This window comes from Panulirus ornatus, chromosome 9, assembly GCF_036320965.1.
Source record: "Panulirus ornatus isolate Po-2019 chromosome 9, ASM3632096v1, whole genome shotgun sequence".
Taxonomy (NCBI): domain Eukaryota; kingdom Metazoa; phylum Arthropoda; class Malacostraca; order Decapoda; family Palinuridae; genus Panulirus; species Panulirus ornatus.
The window spans coordinates 54,837,239-54,857,573 of NC_092232.1; the positions used below are offsets into that span (position 1 = coordinate 54,837,239).

The window sequence follows — 20,335 nt, forward strand, 5'->3', positions numbered from 1 at the left end:
CCAGCCTTGAAGGTTGTGTTCCATGATTTCCACCAGACGGAACTCCGCCCTCCAGGTGACTCCACTTACCAAACACAGTTCCTGAAGTTCTCTGCCGTGATGTGTTGCTCGAGGTCCAGCTTAAGGAAGTACCACACTAGGCCCACGCCGCCCGCCGGCAGGTTCAGACTCACCGCCAGCCGCGCCTTCCCTGGTCCCCTGCCACGTCAGGATATTTGGTATACAATATTTAGACATACTCCCGTCGCCCTAGATGTTCCCTCTACCGGGTTCAAGCTGGTGTTAAGATCATCCCCTGTACACGTGTGTGCTGCTGATTGAGAACTACCAACCATGTAATCTTCAGTGTTTCTATATGTAAGCCTCGAGGCATATAAAGAAGTAAGCATGTGTATAAAGACTTACATACAGTATAGTACATATGTATGTGGGGTGTTTGTCGTAAAATAACCATATCTCAATTTGTCTTCGTTGTTGTCTTTTCTTATGTCCTGGTAAGAGAGAGATTCCTTCTGAGCAAGGAACAATTGGTTCCCTCAGCCCTAGGAGCTTACTTGACAACGTAGCAGCAGAGAATCTGTTCCTTGGCCTCCCTCAGGAAGCTGGTGGCCAGGGACCTGTGGTGGGGCGTCCATCTGAGTTGCGTCTTGTCCGGCAGCTGCGTCAACGTCTCTATCAGCTCCAGCTGATGATACACGACAACACTCATTGTGTATATTGATAACGTTTTTTTGAAAACGTTCATCTTAATGGTACTCTTCGCATGTCTCAGAAAGAAAAAAAATTGGCTTAATTCTTGATCTGGAGTTTGAATAACCAAATAGTGTCTTTATAATCTATAATTTTCAGTGTTTCAATCAGGTGTGCCACATGTATGTGCGTAATGACAGGTGTGAGTGTATGGGGGGGTGTGGTCAAGTGTGTGTGTGCCGCGTATGTCCATCCACTTACCGCCTGCGTCAACTGTTGCTGCTCCAGAGCCGAGCGCTGCGCCTCCAGGTGCGCCTCCTCGTCGAACTCCTCCTCCTCCTCCTCTTCCTCCTCATCCTCCTCACTGAGGGAGAATGAACGTGACGCGTTAGTACCACCATCACTCTGAGGAGCTGGCAGGATGATGAGTTGTGAGGGAATATCTGTCTCTGGTGAGGGACTGTGAGGTGTGGTTGTGGTGAGGGGCTGTGAGGTGTGGCTGTGGTAAGGGGCTGTGAGGTGTGGCTGTGGAGGAGATCTGTGACATGTAGTTATGTGGAGGGACTGTCAGGCGTGGTCAAGGGTAAACAATATGAAGTGAAACTGAGAGTTAGGAGTGAGGAATGTGAGGTAAAATAATGTACGTGAATTGTGAGGTAAGGTGCGCGGGAACACTAAACATAAGTAATGAGGACCGACTGTGAGGTAGAACAGTGAGGTGAATAGTTAAGATGAACCTCAAGGTAGAGCAATGAGGGAAAATGAGGATATGTGGGATGAGGTAATGTGGGAAGAAAGAAACATGGGATTTACTGATCTAAAAAAAGAAAGCGAAAAAGTGACGTTGAATACATGATTCTCATAATACAGAGATCATTTTCAAGACGCGATCTGGTCAATGGAATTCGTGTTGTATCGAATTTCACTTCACGTCATATTTCTCCACAAGTGTGTGGTGTTGGTGGTCGGATGTACAACGTTCCTATGACCATAATGATACCGCTGAGCCTTCATTGTGAGCCGCGAGGTGTCGGGTAAAGACGTACTGTGATCCATCGCGGGGCAGCCATAAATCAGTGTGGTGTAGCGCTGCTCGTCGTCGACTATCGAGACGAGGACGCGATGCTGCCGTCGTATCGTATATGGCACGACAGTCGTCGTTTACGATGCCATATCGTGGAGCGACTCGCGTGATCGACGAGATATCGAAAGACGGACGTTCTGAAGCGTAACGTAACGCAGGCCATCCATCGGGTGTCGTGAGATATCACAAGACGGACGACGTTCACCATAACATTAGACACACGTCGTTGACCAGTACGTCGCTAGACACACGTCGTTGACCAGTACGTCGCTAGACACACGTCGTTGACCAGTACGTCGCTGGACGGACGTCGTTAACCATGATATGACGTAAGACGGCTGTCGTCTGCTGAACTACATCGCAAGGCAGAGATCATTCACACACGTTGAGGTGAACCAAGGGTAGTTTCGCCTCCTCCAGGCATATGTCAGTGGAGCAGGGAGGTCTCCCTTCTGTGCTGGGGTAATGCGCGTGTTCTCTGGTTACAGACAGGGACTCTGGACTACTCTGAGTGACGACTCTAACCGATACGAGAGCAACCACTGCCTAGTGAACCCTTGAAATCATCGTGTGGCAGTCCCATGTGCCACTGTACTGCGAAGCCTTGAACCACGGTTCAGGAGTTACGAACAACACCTCCTATGAATCCTCAAAGTTATAGTATTTAAATCTCGGAGATTAAGACGATCACTCACGCACTCAGAATCTGTTCCATTAAAGATGAATTCCCGCCAGACACTCACATTTTACCAGTCGGCTAAGTGCCAGATCATTGTAAAATGGACACAGAGGGACTTGATGCACAGTTTCAGCCCGCTGAGAAACTTTCAGGCAGGTATTCCAAATTCCTTCGTGTATCATCCGGGACCATAATCAAAACATTTTTGTTGTTGTTGTTGTTGTTGTTGTTGTTGTTGTTGTCTGATTCGGTGGGTGTTCGTCTGTCACGAGCCCGTGTCACACTAACACCCACCTCTCAGTTTAACCAGAAACACGAACGAAATCAACTGCATGTACAGATCCCTCGAGACAGATACCATCTCCCGTGGGGCGGACGCAGTAGCTCAGGTAACACACATCACAGCTGGTCTGGTGTACCATGACACATCGTAAACATTCATGATCGTGGACCGTAGCGAGGTGCGAATGGCGTATATCCTGATGTACGACTAGCGATCGATTTCTACCGCGATATTCGATAGACGATAGTTGTGGTATACCGTATTACACTACAACTATAACGTGTTGTACTATAACACTGAACGACATTCTTCTGGTGGAATATGAATCAGTGTGAGTGACGTGAAGCATGAGCATGACTTACCTAGCCAGGTCGGCATACTCCGGCGGCTCATCTTCTGGCATATCCATCCTGGCGGCAGCTTAGCGGGGCGGGGCACCATCAGCAGTGGGGCGGGGTACCATCAAGTGGGGCGGGGCACCATCAGCAGTGGGGCGGGGCACCATCAGCAGCGGGGCGGGGGACCATCAACAGTGAGGCGGGGCACCATCCACACCTAGGGCGGGATATTATCAACAATGTGACAGAATCCCATCATGGCAGGCCGTAAAATGTGAAAGTAAATCACACTCCATCTTCAGCGGCGACACAGGCGAGCATAGACCGGAGCTCTCTCAGGGGCACACGCCTTGCAAGACATGAGGAGTTGTGTCACTTGGCTCATACGTCTCTACCCCACCTGTAAGCTGGGAGAGAACTTGGAGAAGCCTGTTGATCGACCAATGTAAACAAGATGATGAACAGCTGGGGTGGCTGTGAGCCAGCTGATTCACAGCACCATCAACAGCAATGCGAGATATGATGCGTGTCTGAATGACATTGAAGGAGCAAATCAACCTTTTCAGCTCCACGTCGTTGTCAGTTATCCATCAAATCAGCATTTCATCAGTTCCACTGGAAGCAAACATTGTTTTTCCTACTGAGGAAACAGAGAATGAGTGGACGGAGAAACACGTCTCATCAAAATTAAAATAATGATTATATATGTATAGAAATGACAGGAACGAGCGTATATATTATGTACAAGTGATTGAGAGAATATATCAGAATTGTCAAAGATATCATCATGACCTTTACTTTATAACTTAGTGTTTCAGTTAACCTACTTGTATATTTTTATCACCTGGTCTCCTTAACTTACGGTAATAAAGTACCTGATCCTTTGAAACGCGTTTTCTAAGTACACTTTACAAATGTAACACAAACATCAACATTCTACACAATCTAAGTATTACCGTGCACTTAAATACAAGTCTTTTACTGTGATGACTTTGTTTCTTACTATAGCCACAGGAAAGACCTTGTTCTGTGACTACAAACCTGATTTTTACCTTCCGATTTATACCTTTAAGATCTTTCTCCATATCATCCTCAGCGGTTTCTTCTGTCTTTACAGATTTTGGTTATACGGCACTGATCATTGTGTTCTTACGATTTAGAGAGCTCAACACACACTGCATGAAAGCTGTTACTTGCGGTCACCATATATAGGGCCTGAGAAACATCCAAGTTCCTACAGAACTGTCACAAAACAGACGTTAACTTGCAGACCCACGAGCAACGTTGTTTACATATGACGTCATAAAGGCTGTACATTTTACAAATCTTTACTCTGTCGTGTTTTAAGCTAACTTTAATGTTAGGTTGTCTAAGGATTCAACAGTGAAGTCTGCAGAAGCATATAAACGAATCAAAAATGTATATAAAGCAATTTCGAAAGTTAGAAAAGAATTCATCATAATATAAATGAAATGAAACATTTACGCAAGATGTTATCTTGCTTGGTAACGGTATCCATAGTGACAGCGTCCCTAGCAACCCCTTGAGAGCGCAGTAGTGACAAATATAAATAACACCTGTACGATCACTGTTGTGCCATGTGCAGGTACATTCTTCTCTACTTAACTTGTTTTCATCTATCGTCCCCTTGTTTTCTATTATATACTCTCTCTCTCTCTCTCTCTCTCTCTCTCTCTCTCTCTCTCTCTCTCTCTCTCTCTCTCTCTCTCTCTCTCACACACACACACACACATACACACACACATTCTACTGTCTGAAGACTAAATTCAAGTTTAAGATTTCTTACAGACCAATCACTCAATGAAAAGGTAAGCCAAAACTGATGTAATTAGCTTTTAAGGTTTGAAGGTGTGTGACTTTGGAGTGTCCGTCACAAGCAGCTGCTGACGTGGTCAAACTTCTGAATCATGATTCTGTCTCACTTTATATAACAGTAAACCCACTGTCTGCTGATGAATAGAAATGTTGTTTTGTTTTCTGCACGAAATATTAATTTCCTATCCATAGAAGAAACACTGAGTTCCTTCCTATTCAAATATTGCTTTGTGATGATCAAGACATAGTTTGATGTGATTATGAAAACACCTTATTCAATCATTTATATTCCTTACTCCAACTATTACAACCCTTATGGTGTTACGCTTTCTGAATTTCCATGAAAGTGGCGTTTAAGAATGAATATTTCTGAATTTGTTGACCTGTGTGTGTGTGTGTGTGTGTGTGTGTGTGTGTGTGTGTGTGTTTGTGTGTGTGTGTGTGTGTGTTTGTGTGTGTGTGTGTATGTGTGTGTGTGTGTGTGTGTGTGTGTGTGTGTGTGTGTGATTAACAAATTTGTGTAATCAAAACTGAATTAAAGGTATGCCTATGTTTTTGGTAAACATAAACACAGTCATGTGAACAAAGAGCGTGTCTGGCTCCAGTGTCTGATTTTCCTTGTAGTGAGAAAATACCTTCAGTAACATTCTTGTTATCCATTCCACACCACCAGTGAAATGCTATAACCCACATCCCTGTATCTCGCTCCTGAAACTAATACCCACCAACAGCATCCAACTCCAGTGTGCACATCCAGAACCCACATGCAGAAAAAAAGAGAATTGTTTGGAGCAGCGTAAAAACCTAGTGAAAATCTGCAAAAAGAAGAAGCAACCAAGTAAACAGCAATCTACAGTTACAATCAGATCTCAGGTCCTGAATCATCTTTCAGATGGAGGAGTAATTTAGAAAGTCTTCGATACAGAGATATAATTCATTACAAAAATTTTACAGGTGATCAATATAATCCCATGCTTATTGTATAATTACAGATATAAAGCATACAATACATACAGACCCATAATGGAACATTAAGAATAAAATAAGGTTTAGTTATTGATTATGATTTTCATGTAAAACATTAAGGAGAAGCAACTGTCACAAAGCAATAATATGATCATAAACAGTTCTTCATATCCACTATAACTAAGCAGATGAAGATCCCCTAACTCCCCTTGCAGGACTTTAAGCATCAGTTGGTCTGTCTCGAGTAGCTCAGGCAAGGTAATAGATGTCCAAGAAGAGGATCAAGTACGAGAACAGACTCACAGATTCGCCCTCTCAGTGAAAACACAAATGAACAACATTTTATACAACGTGTTTCCTAAAATACGCACCAGAGAAACTAGCTATCTGTTTGGAGAGCGAGACATCGTGATACAAATCGAAACATATCCATATAAATAGTTCATTAAGGTTTCCTATTCATTCACGCCACAAATTACATGTATATATATATATAATCCTTCCACTCGTATGACCCCCTAGAAGCAGCCTTGTGGATTGCATGATCCAGATCATTGCTTAAACTAAAAGTTTACATACTCTAGCAGATGCTCAGTACCCTCTATAAGGACATACATGTGAGGTAACTCCTTTATTCTGTTGAGAAGAATCGATTCCGGCAGCGGTGCCGTCCATTGACGTGAGGTGACGAAATGCCTTGAAGACCAGACCTCAGTCACTGAGGACGCAGGGCCAACGCCGGGCGTCAACTTCGCCAAACTAGTGTCAGCAGCGGAGGGTTTAGGATGATACTGGACTGAACATCAGGAGTCAGCAGCTAGGATACCCAACCATGTTGAGCGTTCGTCAGACCACGGTGTCAGCGACAGAGACCTTACGCTGCAACTGGGCTGACGTCAGGTGTTGAGGAGCTAGTAGTTCAAGCCACTCTGGGCATTGCCTCCTTCGAGACCAAGGCGCTGGGCGCACACACACGCCGCCGTCACCATCACCATCTGCGCACGGTATCGACCGAAGCTGTGGTGTTCCATGGTCCAGACTTTCACGAAGCTGGTGACGGGGACGCACTTGAAGTCGCCCAGGCTCGAGCAGATATGGCCGTCGCACAGGCAACTCACCTCTACGATGGAGGGAGGGACGGTGTCCGAAGTAAACACTCGCCTCACCAGTTCCCAGGGACACTCGCCCAATACTCTTCCCTCCGCCAGCCACTCCGGCTGCAGATCATTGTAGCTCTCCAGTTCCACAATCCTCCTGTCTTTATCCAGTTCCTCGCAGGAGTGGACACTGTTGAACCTCAGCAAAGACAAGGGGAAGGACGCGTAGTGGTTGAAGAGATCCTCCATCAGGTGGATCGGAGAACAGAAACTCTCTGGCTCCAGCCAGTCATTCGGGAAATCGGAGTCGTAGTTACTTTCGAAGGTAGGCTCAGACTCTTCAATTGATATATTGTTCGTCTGCACGTCGGGCAGGAGCTGCTCAGTCTCGAAGAACCTTGGCACCGAGTCCACCAACCACACAAGGGAGGCGAGGGCGAGGCTGGCGGCCGCTCGCTGTGTCATGGTGGTCCGGCGGACCTTCATGGCGACGGTAAGGGGAGCTGCCTTGAGCCTGGTGGTAGCAGCTCCTCTCAGTCGACAGGCGCTGCCTGTGATGAGCGGTCTTCCTCCTGCCTTATATACCCGAGCTGACCTATAGTCCCTCATCCCTCTTTCTTCCCTCAAGCAGACTCAATGCCTTGTAATGTCATATTCAAAATCGTCTTCAGTTTGGTAACATCAAAGTCAAAGCAAATTATATGGGGGCATTCGACTGGCACCACATCAACAGGAAACCAAGATAACTGCATTCAGATCAAAGCTCCTCCTTCGGTAATGTGGGTAAAGTGGCGACATCTGTCCCTATGACCCCTTGAAGATATCTCTAACTTATCATTAGGTAGAGTGTGTCATAATCACTGGATGTCTAGTTAATGTTTCTATTGAAGCATTTTCTATAAAATGTGCAGCGACTGAAAGTGTAGGAAATAGTGAATATATAAAACGTGCAAGGAAGCTAGCCACCTCCACCGAGCAGGTCTACCTTTGTGGTGATGTTGAGTGTTTGTTGGATGACGACAAGACAATTGAGGAGCAGGTCTTCAGTGTCTACCGTGTGGAAGCTGCACTTCTTGCATGAGGATGTCTTGTGTTGTGTTGAATCAGATTTTTGCAACGTAGGAGAGATGGGTGGTGTCTAGAAAGCAGAAGAGACAGTGTTACTCGTACATGTCTGGGGAGTGTAGTTTTGGAGAAAGTGTTTGTCTGAGTTTGAGATGTGGGGAGAGGGGGGAAATTTTCAAGTGTTTGTCGAGTCGTTGCTTTGTGATAACGTATTGTTAGTGTTGTATATGTCTGGGGTGTGGGGGATCTGAGAGCTTAAGTATCTCATGTGTCAGGCTGGTGCTGGTGCAAAGAACTGTTTGCCAAAGCAGGTAGAGGTGAGATTTCAGTGGACGCTGATGATGAATTTTTATGGCTACTAAGGAACTGGTGATTTTTCTGAAGGCCGTTTTGTGTAATTTCTAGGTTTATGATTTTGTCTTGAAATGGAAAATGATCAGGTTGGTGAGGCGCGGTGTAGGGTGGAGTGGCTAAGTTGTATGTAGAGGACACCGAAAAACTCCTTGGCGCTGGTGTGATCTGAGGACCTTTCGCTTGCACCACCTACACAACACTCCCAGGTTTTGGGAGGTAGAAGTTACTTATGTCTTCTATGAATCTTTCCTCACAATCCAGTTAAAGGCAAGACTAAGGGAGATCACAAAGTAAAACTCAGTATGTAGACTGGCATCGAAAATGGTGCCAGACTTAGCGCGGATCCCAGGGTGAGTGAGGGAACTGACGGAGTCGAATATAAGGTCAGCACCTCACTCACACACCTGGATTTGGTTGGCTGCGACAGAGGAGAATACCATCAACGAATCATCATTGAATCAAAGAAGTACAATTTCTGAGTTCTGCACTTAAATACAAGGGGTAAATGAAATAAACTGAAGCTTCCTTTACTCATTCATTACTGTACAACGAACAAGACCGCCATCTATGGTGTAGGTGCCTCTGTAGAGATGACTGAGGAGTAAATTAGCATTAATGTCAACAATCATGACCGTCTGGCTTGACTGTCCTCGTCTGTCTGACCACCGAAGTCGTCCTCCACTACAGCCGGGCAGCAACCCCAGCTGCTCACAGGATGGAGACAGAGGACCACCAGCGCCAGTGAAGTATACTTCACAGGAATAGACTCTTTACTCTGCCTTGGTACAGAGAATGTGCATCTCATTCCAGCTTTCTGTAACTGAATGCCATTTTCATCAGAAGGTTGTATTACATGTTAAGACATTATGGACGCGAAATACGTGAGACTGGACCAAACGGAATCATGCCTGCAGCAGTGGTTACCCAGCGAAATGAGAGGGCCACAATCAAGGCTGCCAACACCGAGTTATGATATTACCTGAAATTACCAGAAGCCTCTCTAATGATAAGGCCAGATACCAAGACATACCAACACTGTAGGCGAACTGTTGGGTCTTGGAAATGCAGCTTAGAATCTTCTGGTGTGTTCCTATACTCTGTTATTGTGTGTCTTAGGTGTTGCTCTGCATGTATAATGTGTATTTTTGCACGACGGAGTGTCTACGGATACTTTAAGATGGCGAGTTCGACAGGACTTGGAAGAATCGTCTGGTTCTGTAAGAAAACCGTCCACCCGAGTGTTAGCCATTGTGCCAAATACTTGGGGTAAAAATCAGCATCTCTAGCAACACAAAGCTTCAGGTACGAAGCAATCAACACCACCAGAAAGGCAAAACTTCAGGCACAACACAAACAACACAACGGGAACGAAAGCTGAAAGAAATAGCCAAGAATTTTTTTCTCTCGACTAGTTTCGACAACGTCTTCTTCAGGAGAATAAATTCTCGTGCTTTCAGTTTTCGTCGCTGCCTTTTACCCTAAGCTTCTCCAATAGTTGGCTTCTGGGCTCTGGCAAACACGAACGCTGATGGTCACTTCCATTATTGCTGGCGTGAGCCTGAGCCAACTACAGTGTATGATGGTCAACTGTACCAGATCTAACCTAACCTAACCAGCCTAGCTTAGAACGGTGTTGTCAAATTAAGGTTCGTTGTAAATTATTTCTTCATGAAACTAGAGGTCTCGCATCCCAACTTCATAAACACAGACTCAACCTCTGGCAAACAGAAGTGGATCATGCTAAGTTTAGTCAGTTTAAGTGAAACAATTCTACAGTTCAATAATGAAACTAACGGCGTCAACTTATCCTTCTAGCCATTACCTCCGTCACCAACAACACTCCCATCATGAGTGTTCACCTTCGCAGATGTTGTGTCTTTTTCACAATCTGCAGCGATCATCAATGCTGGCGCGCGTATGATCTTCACTGACACTGACACACTGTAGCTGGTTTCCATCTTGAGCTAAAGCAGACACACACCTTGACGCGGCGTTTTTTTTATCATACGACGTTCCAATAATATAGCGTAGCCTCCGGTGCCCTGAACACGACAGTCTTCAAAATTATAGTTAATCTGAATATATTAGCAGAGAGTTTACAGAATTTCACAGGTTCGTACATGTAAAAGGTTTAAACCTGGTTAATAGGCTTTACCTTTGTGGCTATAAATGTATTATAACTAGTGACAAGAACTGAATATAAAATAAGCTGTTTATGGAAATGAGAAAATCCAAATTCTTTTTGTTTAGCAGGTAACAGAAGATGTAATTTTTTAACTAGGTACTGGACGTCTGTTAGACTCAGCTGGATTATCTGGAAAGTCATGGTAGAATAGGTGAAGTGCATGGGGACCTGACAGCCGTGTCTTGATGGTCAGCAGGGGTGACCAGGGGATGGTGGCAGAGTTGCGTTGCCAGTGGTGGCCCGGGTGGTGGTGGCAGGGTTGACGACACTGCTGACGGATGACGGCAACAACCTGTGTTGTGTGAGAGGTGGTGGGTATCTTTATGCATCCTTTGTGACGCACGGTGGCCCTCGACGGTGGATGTGACGCACGGTGGCCCTCGACGGTGGATGTGACGCACGGTGGCCCTCGACGGTGGTTGTGGCGCAGGGTGGCCCTCGACGGTGGTTGTGGCGCAGGGTGGCCCTCGACGGTGGTTGTGGCGCAAGGTGGCCCTCGACGGCCAGACAGACGGGGAGTTCAATAGACCAGACGATCGTGATTGCAGACATTACAGGTCGTGTCTCAGCTTCCGCCATATACTTAGACTCATCACCTCGCATGGCACTTGCCCGGGAGATGAAGACATGCAGCGCATCACCGCTGGTCAGGCATGGGCCAACGTGAAGACCAAATTCTTCATAGTTCCTCAGTAATTGTCTCTACTTTCTTATGTTACGGATGTCTCTCAGTAATGATAAATCCCTGATGTTTCGTGCCTTCGTAAATAAAAGTGAAATAGATGCTGGTAGCTACAGCCCTTTGTAAGTAATTACCAACATTTGTAAAGTATTTCAATATGTTATGTACAAACCATTTAAATGAACATCTTGTATAAAATAGTCTACTGCATGAGTTCCAATCTGGATATAGACTGTCATGTTCCAGCGAAACATGATTAAGATACGTTTCAGAGTACATGAAATTTGGGTCATAAAGGTAATTATAAGGGTATGGTTACATTACATCTATAAACAGCTATCAATACTGTAAATCATTGCTTACTGTATAAGTCAAAAAGCATTGGCTTCAACGAAAATCCTGTACTTCGGGTTTCAGTCGTATCTAAACGGGAGAATAAAGGACGTAGATGCTAAAGGCATAACGCGCGGAGTTCCACAAGGTTCCATATTCGGGCCTCTTCTGTTCTATGTTAACGACGTGGCGGCAGTGAAGAGTAGACTTCTACTATTCATAGGCGACTCGGCTTTGATGGTGTCAGGAAAGATTGCTCTGTGACAGAGGAAACCTTGAGGACCGAGATGAAATCAGTCAACTAATGGTACCACAAACATCATGAAACTCGCATAATTGAAATACTTGAATTGCTCTCGTATCATAGGAATTACTGAACAGATCTTCTTGTCTCGTCTCTTCTTAGCCTGAACTGCATCTTTTATCCTGGATAATCCAAAAGAAAGGAAGAAAGTAATAGATTAAGTATTCATTAAAAATCACATTTTCTGTACAATAGTTTTGTATCTGGAGAAAATATGATATTTTATGTGTTACAATGTCAACTTGTGCTTAAAACAAGATGGTCCAGCAAACTCTTGTTCCTCTCAGAGTAGCTGTCAGTTATGATCAAATATACATACATACTCATATGTAAATCAGCTAGCTTTATCACTCCTTCTGAGTGGTAGCTCTTACTATGGAGAATCCAAGGAGAATATAGGTACCGCAACCAATAGATATTTTTCAATAGTTATCCCTATTATATTTAGTTCTCTGAAATAAATTTATTATTATAGAAAATGTAATCTTTGAATGGGTACCTATGTCATTACATAATAACCAATCAAGGGTTAAGTAAACAATAGTCATTAAGAAATTCTCGAAAGCATTAAATCATAGACGTTTTTTTTTACGTTACATTAATCAGAATCCATCTCCTAGATTTCAAAAAGTAAACTTTTTATCTGAACTCAAAAGTTCTAAAGGTATCGATAGTTTTATGGAAACAGAAGTGAATAGAAAGCGTGCACAGTGTTAACAATTTACAAATATCTAGTATATATAAATGTTAAAACGTTCATTAATTGCTCTCCCAATTTCGTTACTGGCGATAAGTGAGTCTTTTTTTTCTTCAGAATCGCTTTGTTTTATATATATATATATATATATATATATATATATATATATATATATATATATATATATATATATATATATATATATATATTTCTTTCTTTCTTTCAAACTATTCGCCATTTCCCGCATTAGCGAGGTAGCGTTAAGAACAGAGGACTGGGCCTTTGAGGGAATACCCTCACCTGGCCCAATTCTCTGTTCCTTCTTTTGGAAAATTAAAAAAAAAAAAACGAGAGGGGAGGATTTCCAGCCCCCCGCTCCCTCCCCTTTTAGTCGCCTTTTACGACACGCAGGGAATACGTGGGAAGTATTCTTTGTCCCCTATCCCCAGGGAAAATATATATATATATATATATATATATATATATATATATATATATATATATATATATATATATATATTTTTTTTTTTTTTTTTTTTTTTTTTTTTTATACTTTGTCGCTGTCTCCCGCGTTTGCGAGGTAGCGCAAGGAAACAGACGAAAGAAATGGCCCAACCCCCCCCCCCATACACATGTACATACACACGTCCACACACGCAAATATACATACCTACACAGCTTTCCATGGTTTACCCCAGACGCTTCACATGCCTTGATTCAATCCACTGACAGCACGTCAACCCCGGTATACCACATCGCTCCAATTCACTCTATTCCTTGCCCTCCTTTCACCCTCCTGCATGTTCAGGCCCCGATCACACAAAATCTTTTTCACTCCATCTTTCTACCTCCAATTTGGTCTCCCTCTTCTCCTCGTTCCCTCCACCTCCGACACATATATCCTCTTGGTCAATCTTTCCTCACTCATTCTCTCCATGTGCCCAAACCATTTCAAAACACCCTCTTCTGCTCTCTCAACCACGCTCTTTTTATTTCCACACATCTCTCTTACCCTTACGTTACTTACTCGATCAAACCACCTCACACCACACATTGTCCTCAAACATCTCATTTCCAGCACATCCATCCTCCTGCGCACATCTCTATCCATAGCCCACGCCTCGCAACCATACAACATTGTTGGAACCACTATTCCTTCAAACATACCCATTTTTGCTTTCCGAGATAATGTTCTCGACTTCCACACATTTTTCAAGGCTCCCAAAATTTTCGCCCCCTCCCCCACCCTATGATCCACTTCCGCTTCCATGGTTCCATCCGCTGACAGATCCACTCCCAGATATCTAAAACACTTCACTTCCTCCAGTTTTTCTCCATTCAAACTCACCTCCCAATTGACTTGACCCTCACCCCTACTGTACCTAATAACCTTGCTCTTATTCACATTTACTCTTAACTTTCTTCTTCCACACACTTTACCAAACTCAGTCACCAGCTTCTGCAGTTTCTCACATGAATCAGCCACCAGCGCTGTATCATCAGCGAACAACAACTGACTCACTTCCCAAGCTCTCTCATCCCCAACACACTTCATACTTGCCCCTCTTTCCAGGACTCTTGCATTTACCTCCCTAACAACCCCATCCATAAACAAATTAAACAACCATGGAGACATCACACACCCCTGCCGCAAACCTACATTCACTGAGAACCAATCACTTTCCTCTCTTCCTACACATACACATGCCTTACATCCTCGATAAAAACTTTTCACTGCTTCTAACAACTTGCCTCCCACACCATATATTCTTAGTACCTTCCACAGAGCATCTCTATCAACTCTATCATATGCCTTCTCCAGATCCATAAATGCTACATACAAATCCATTTGCTTATATATATATATATATATATATATATATATATATATATATATATATATATATATATATATATATATATATATATATATATATATATATATATATATATATATATATATATATATATATATTCCTATGAGTCCACGGGGTAAATAAAACAAAATAAGTTCCCAAGTGCACTTTCGTGTAATAATCACATCAAGAGACACAAGAGAGAAATATAACAGTCAGTTGATATTCAACGAAGAGACGTAGCTAGGACGCCATTTGGTAAACATGTGATTGTCCAAGACAGACAACGAGTGTATCATAACCTTATTACGTGGACAAGAAGGGGAATTGTTTACAAATCGTATCAGCAATAAAGCTATCCAATTTGTATAGACCTTCACTAATAATAAGGTTATAATTCTTTGTGTATTCAATAATAGAAGATTCAGTGATATTTCTCGTGTCTTGTAATGTCTTGTAATATTTTTACTGTAACTTGTTCTGTAACATTTTCAGTCCGACAAACATGTCTATGGAATAGGTATGTGTTAACAAACTACTTCTAGAATTGTTTTCTATTTGGAAAGGTTGCTGGAACGGTATTCAGTAGTGTTCAGGAGAGAGAGAGAGAGAGAGAGAGAGAGAGAGAGAGAGAGAGAGAGAGAGAGAGAGAGAGAGAGTCTGTGTTCCTGCATGACTAAATGCAAAACATGATTCAAAGTATAGGGAAGACTTTTGGGGGGGAAATAATCAATAGATAGATTCGAACCCTTGTATCTGATATTGCTCAAAATCTATGATGAAACTTGCTATTTGTTCAAAACGATGGAGAAAATTCTCGTTTCATACACGTACAACAAATATTGAAGATGGACTGAATAGATGGGCAGACCACAGTAGTTGATAATGACATGCAAAATAAATCAGGTCACGAAAATGAATCTTCAAAATCATTGATTCACATGGATGATCTTCTGAAGACAATAATCTTCTCTTCTAGATTTTTTGTGTTCTTAAAAGAATTTATTTTCGAACGTGAACGTGAATGATGTTATAGTTAGACGACAAGATAAGAACACTAATTATAGTTCATCATTGTCCGTAAAGAACTCGGTCATGTATACAAGAAATTAATGTTCATCCATCACTTGTTTCCGGCTCATTAGACGAGTCACTCTAGAAGTAAAGATGGATATGAGACAACTTATGAGACGCAGACGAAGGCGACGCAGAGAAGACATACTTCTCGAAGGTGGTGTGACATTTTGTGGGGTTCTCCTGCCTTGGGTTTAGTGGCCTATCGTAGCCATTCTTGTTCCACGAGACAAGTGCCTCAGTTCCTCACTTGGCAAGGAACTGAACAGCGCTCTGCTCTGACTACCGGGAACCTCTTCCAAGGATCTCTGGGCAGCTCAGAAGCCGGTACAGGTACTCAGGATCTATGGACGTGTCCAGAGCCACGCTCGCTTCCTGATTCCTCACGATGTCCACCTGGTTTTTGGAAGGTGGCATTTCCTTTGTGTCTGGGGGCGCCTCTGGTCCACGATGCTTCTCGGCCCTCGTATACAAGCTGGGGTCAGAGAGGCGAGTGAGCAGCTCATAGAACCTGACATGGCTGATGTGTGACTTGATGCGATACAAGAGGTAGATATCCCCCACCTTACAGTTCCTAATGACCCCGACGTTGATCTGTCGGACCTTCTCTAAGGCGTGTGCAGGCTTGGAGGTGCGGAGGAGTACCACCCGCACCCACGGCAGCCACAGGAGGAGGAGGAAGACGATGTAGCAGCAGGTAAGGAAGTGCAAGACGATCAGCCACACCCACAGAACCAAGAACACCTTCTCATAGAGTTCCATGATGGTGAGGTGGCAGCCAAGCCTCTCCGTGCGTCGGTTGACCAGCTGGTTACCCGGAGTCAGTTCGCAGAGGACAAAGGGAGGGAACGTCTGTGACATGTAGTCAGAGAAGTTCTCTGGGTCCCTGTCGAAGGGATACGACTCGAAGCCGTAGCGAAGGAACCTCCCCTGGAGGATGAAGTCGAAGTAGAGCATGGCGAAATTGTCGACCAACAGAGCCACGATATTGACGAAGAGGTACTTCATGTAGATACCATCGTGCGTCCGGAGGTTGAAGAACATGTAGCGCGCGGCTCTTTCCACCAGCTTGACCTCCGTCTGGTCGTAGTGGTGGGCGTTGGATGCCAGGTCCTCCAGCAAACTCTTGCATTTCTTGTTCTCGAAGTTCTTGGACAGCTTCCGCGGGATGTAGTAGGCTCCAGCCAGAACGAGGAATGACCAGGAGATCCAGCGGTAGAAGAGCAGGTAGCGTCTGCCCTGGTCGTCGTCCTCCACGTAAGGGTAGGTGAGGCAGATGTTGATATAGTCCAGCCGGACCTGCGTCTCGGCATTGAAGTGCGAGACGCAGACGATGACGTCACGGTGGTACCTGGAAGAAAAAGGTACCAGGTATCAGGTGGTGATGGAGAGGGTGGTGGTATGCACAGAGTCAGACAGGGGAAGGAACAACGTGAGAAATGGATAAAGGGTTTCATACGTGGCATTAATAACGTTCAGAAAGAGTTGGACAAGGTCGAGAAAGAGGCCTTGTAGATGACGCTACTAGTATATGGCGCGGGAAGAAAGCTGCTCCAAGCAGTGAGAAGTGAGGCTTGGCTCGGTTTCGTCTGTTCCTGGTGCTCCCTTGCCGTCTCACTCCTCCCCTGCCGTGGCCAACCATGTAGCAGCTCTGTTCTGTGTGTCTCACTCCACAGTTCACGGATCATAGATAGATTCTACAGATTCACAGCAAAGTTTATGAGTCGTAAATGCTTTATAGGTCACAGCTGCTTGTATAATCTTGCCTTGGAAGATAGCGACAGGAGCGGCAGACGACGGAATCTTCCAGGAAAAGCGCAGAGCCGCAAGACCCACCGAGGACACACAACCTCTCATGGGAAGGAATTATACCATACAAATAACAACCCAAGTAAGAACACATCAGGTTATGCTTGTAAAGACCCGACACGAGGGGCTCCCCGGACCAAGCAATAGCACCAGAGGGTGTCTTATGGGTCCCATGACTTACCAGGAGTACCAGGTGGTGAGGAAGCCCCCCAGCAGGATGAAGAACGTCCAGCGATAGTGCATCCTGAGAACGAGGCCATCACACGACGCTGCGCAGATCTTGTTGGCCCGGCTCTTGACGGTGTTGAGGATGGTGGAAAAGATGTTGCGGATGTCCTGCCCACCTGGCATTTTTCCTCCTGTAGAAGGCACAGTGGTTAGTATAAGGTCTGATCACGAGAGTTAGTCCAAAGAGCCGATGACCCTTGTGGAAGGTACAAGGGTTTGCTCCTGTAGAAGATAAAACAATTATGCTCAACAGCTGGCAGCTCCTGCAGGTGTGGAGGAATCAGTTCAAGTCCTGATGTCTCCTGCAGGACGATTTTCTAATGACCTCTTGCACAGAACTGGTGCCATTGGCTGATGACAGAGGTTAAAAGCTTTGATAACTAACATGGGAGGGTCTCGGGGCTGATCTAGACTGATCTTAATATAAAAACTCATGAGAGAATGTCACATATATCTGAAATAATACATATCAACTCTATGGTCTCTATGTGACTTATAGAGTCAGTATGTGATTTTCCTCCACCAAGATATTAGGTTTGAAATGTTTACATCACGTTCGAATGTGGGAAAATAGGAATTTCACGACACGAGACGTTGTCGCCTTAAGTTTTCAGCACGACCCTATACGACCCTTGAATCCGACGGAAAGACCCTTGGGTAGGATGGTAAGCTTGACCCTTGATCCATGGGGGTCAGGTCAAAGCCCTGATAGGGAGGATGGACGTGGATCTTGCGTGGGTCGACATCAGGGCTAGTGTCACACCATTACCTGTGATATCACTAATCCGAAGCAGATAAGTCTCATGTCGCAACAAATGTTGGTGGGCGAGTGACCGGGAAAAGGTCGTCTCTAGCAGTACTTACGTGGGCAGTGAAGCCCACGACGATCCTTTGTTCTCCAATCCTTCTTTCGCCTCAGTTTCTTCAAGAATTTTGTACTAACTTACTCTTCCTGTGAGGTAAAGGTGACGTGATATAACAGTGTGTCTGTCTGTCTGTCTGTTTGTGACTATTTCCCCTACAACACTAGTGGCTACCGGGCGTCCATACGTCGTGCTACAATACTAGGGGCTACTGGGCGTCTGTAGCCGGACACTACATGATACAAAACTGTCTTCAGGGTCGACATACCCGAGGCTTTGCACTTTCCAGTACCATATACCAGGATCAGACCACTGGGGAACCACTTGGCACCCGACACAACGCCCTGCCACTGGAGGAGGACATGTCACTACACACAAGTCTGGGGCAACACTGACCGTTAAGCCACCAACATCCAATATCTCCACCCTTATCTCTTTATCTCGTCGAGATGTTCTAGTTCTCTGTTCAGTTATGGTGGAGGATGTTTCTCAGCAGGTATACAAACAACGACATGATTTCCATTGAGTGGAGTCACTTGCAAGAGGACGAGGTCACGGGAGGCCTGTGAACATGATGATCTTGTGGGCTCGCCAGTCTGTCACTGATGGAACAGTCTTGTTAGTCACTGCAGAAATACGTCCCACACAAATTAGTATTTAATAACATTTCAACCTCTATCTGGGAGTATGGTTGAGGGAACTGTAGAGAGTGTGCTGGGATGCTTTGGAGAGAGAGAGAGAGAGAGAGAGAGAGAGAGAGAGAGAGAGAGAGAGAGAGGTTGACAGAGAGGCTCTATGTGTCAGAAGTGGAGAAGGAACAGGAGAACTAACTATAAGATAGAACAGTTCTTGAAAACGGGTTTAACTGGGACACACAACCGAACTTTTGTCCATACAATCATTATTTTACGACCAACAAAGTCAGTCAGTTGGTGGGACCACATTCACACCACAAACATTATACTGAGGCGACTCGTACACAACAACGTGGTCCCGCATCTAAGTGTAAACACAGTTCTTGTTGATCTCTCACGTATCCTGACCCGGTGCACGTCGCCCATACGTGCGTTGTGTAGACTGTTGGGCTTCGCAAGCACCGAGCAGAGCCTTCGGATTTCATCTAAACACCAGACCGGCCACTTTTCCATTGCACAGCGGTGCTTCTTCACGAGGCTACACACTCCATCCCTCGTGGGTGGGTGAGAGCGACCCCTTCCGCCTGGGTCTGTGTTTCACCGACCCCACAAAGGATGAAGATATGACGTCACTGGACGGCTGGTGAGGTGATGTCCGGGACGAGCCTCCACCCCGGGCAGTGGGTCCGGCAAAGCGCTCATCGAGAGGCGCGCGCACACATAATAACACTGTAGCTACGTAGGTCTGTCGTGTGCGCGACTCCCTCCACACATACGGTCCACGCCGAGATCACTGGACCCGCCCGTTCGCTCCACGACATTACTCACTGAACTCTGCGTAGTCTACCCTGGTCAAGGAGTAGTGGCCTCAGTCCTCCTGCTTCCAGAGCAATGTTGAAGCCCTCGTAGCCAAGAACCAGTCCAGACTGCCCACCTGACGTTGACGCCTAAGTGGACAAAGAGAGCGGGCACTATGTCGGGTCTTCTGATTAGCTCAGATCTATGACGGCCCCTCTACGTCTTCAAGTCGTGGCTCCCTGATTGGCTGAGAGCTTGAGGGCAGAACACTGCGCACGAGTGATCTGATTAATGCGGGTGTGAGAAATTATGATACAGGAGAATCTTTTCTTCGGTATCAATGAAAAGCTTAAGCAGGGACCCTATGTTACTTTTATGACCTCAAGAGTTCACTGGACGACACTGAGTGAGTCGCCATGCCCACACAGACGAATGAAATTACAATATTATCAGTTGACGCAGAAACTGATATCTTCCTG

At 44.9% G+C, this 20,335-nt stretch overlaps 3 protein-coding genes across 4 annotated transcripts; all 3 read right to left on the reverse strand.

Annotated features, from left to right (window-relative positions):
- Positions 1-65: 65 nt before the first annotated feature.
- On the reverse strand, positions 66-3,262 carry LOC139750128 (uncharacterized). Its single transcript, XM_071664462.1, has 4 exons — positions 3,099-3,262; positions 952-1,054; positions 555-685; positions 66-198 (listed from the first exon to the last, which is right to left on the reverse strand). The coding sequence occupies exons 1-4, from the start codon at positions 3,143-3,145 to the stop codon at positions 66-68; spliced, it is 414 nt and encodes a 137-aa protein (XP_071520563.1). The 5' UTR covers positions 3,146-3,262.
- A 2,667-nt stretch (positions 3,263-5,929) lies between these two features.
- On the reverse strand, positions 5,930-8,028 carry LOC139750129 (uncharacterized). Its single transcript, XM_071664463.1, has one exon. It carries the CDS (start codon positions 7,580-7,582, stop codon positions 6,788-6,790), a length of 795 nt encoding a protein of 264 aa, XP_071520564.1. The 5' UTR covers positions 7,583-8,028; the 3' UTR covers positions 5,930-6,787.
- A 7,021-nt stretch (positions 8,029-15,049) lies between these two features.
- On the reverse strand, positions 15,050-20,027 carry LOC139750437 (innexin inx2-like). 2 transcript variants are annotated; one of them, XM_071665240.1, is made up of 3 exons: positions 19,887-20,027; positions 17,514-17,691; positions 15,050-16,874 (listed from the first exon to the last, which is right to left on the reverse strand). In XM_071665240.1, exons 2-3 carry the CDS (start codon positions 17,681-17,683, stop codon positions 15,806-15,808), a joined length of 1,239 nt encoding a protein of 412 aa, XP_071521341.1. In that variant the 5' UTR covers positions 17,684-17,691; positions 19,887-20,027; the 3' UTR covers positions 15,050-15,805. The 2 variants fall into 2 exon arrangements, with proteins under 2 accessions (XP_071521341.1, XP_071521340.1); XM_071665239.1 differs by lacking the exon at positions 19,887-20,027 and adding an exon at positions 18,692-18,971.
- Between the last annotated feature and the right edge of the window lie 308 nt (positions 20,028-20,335).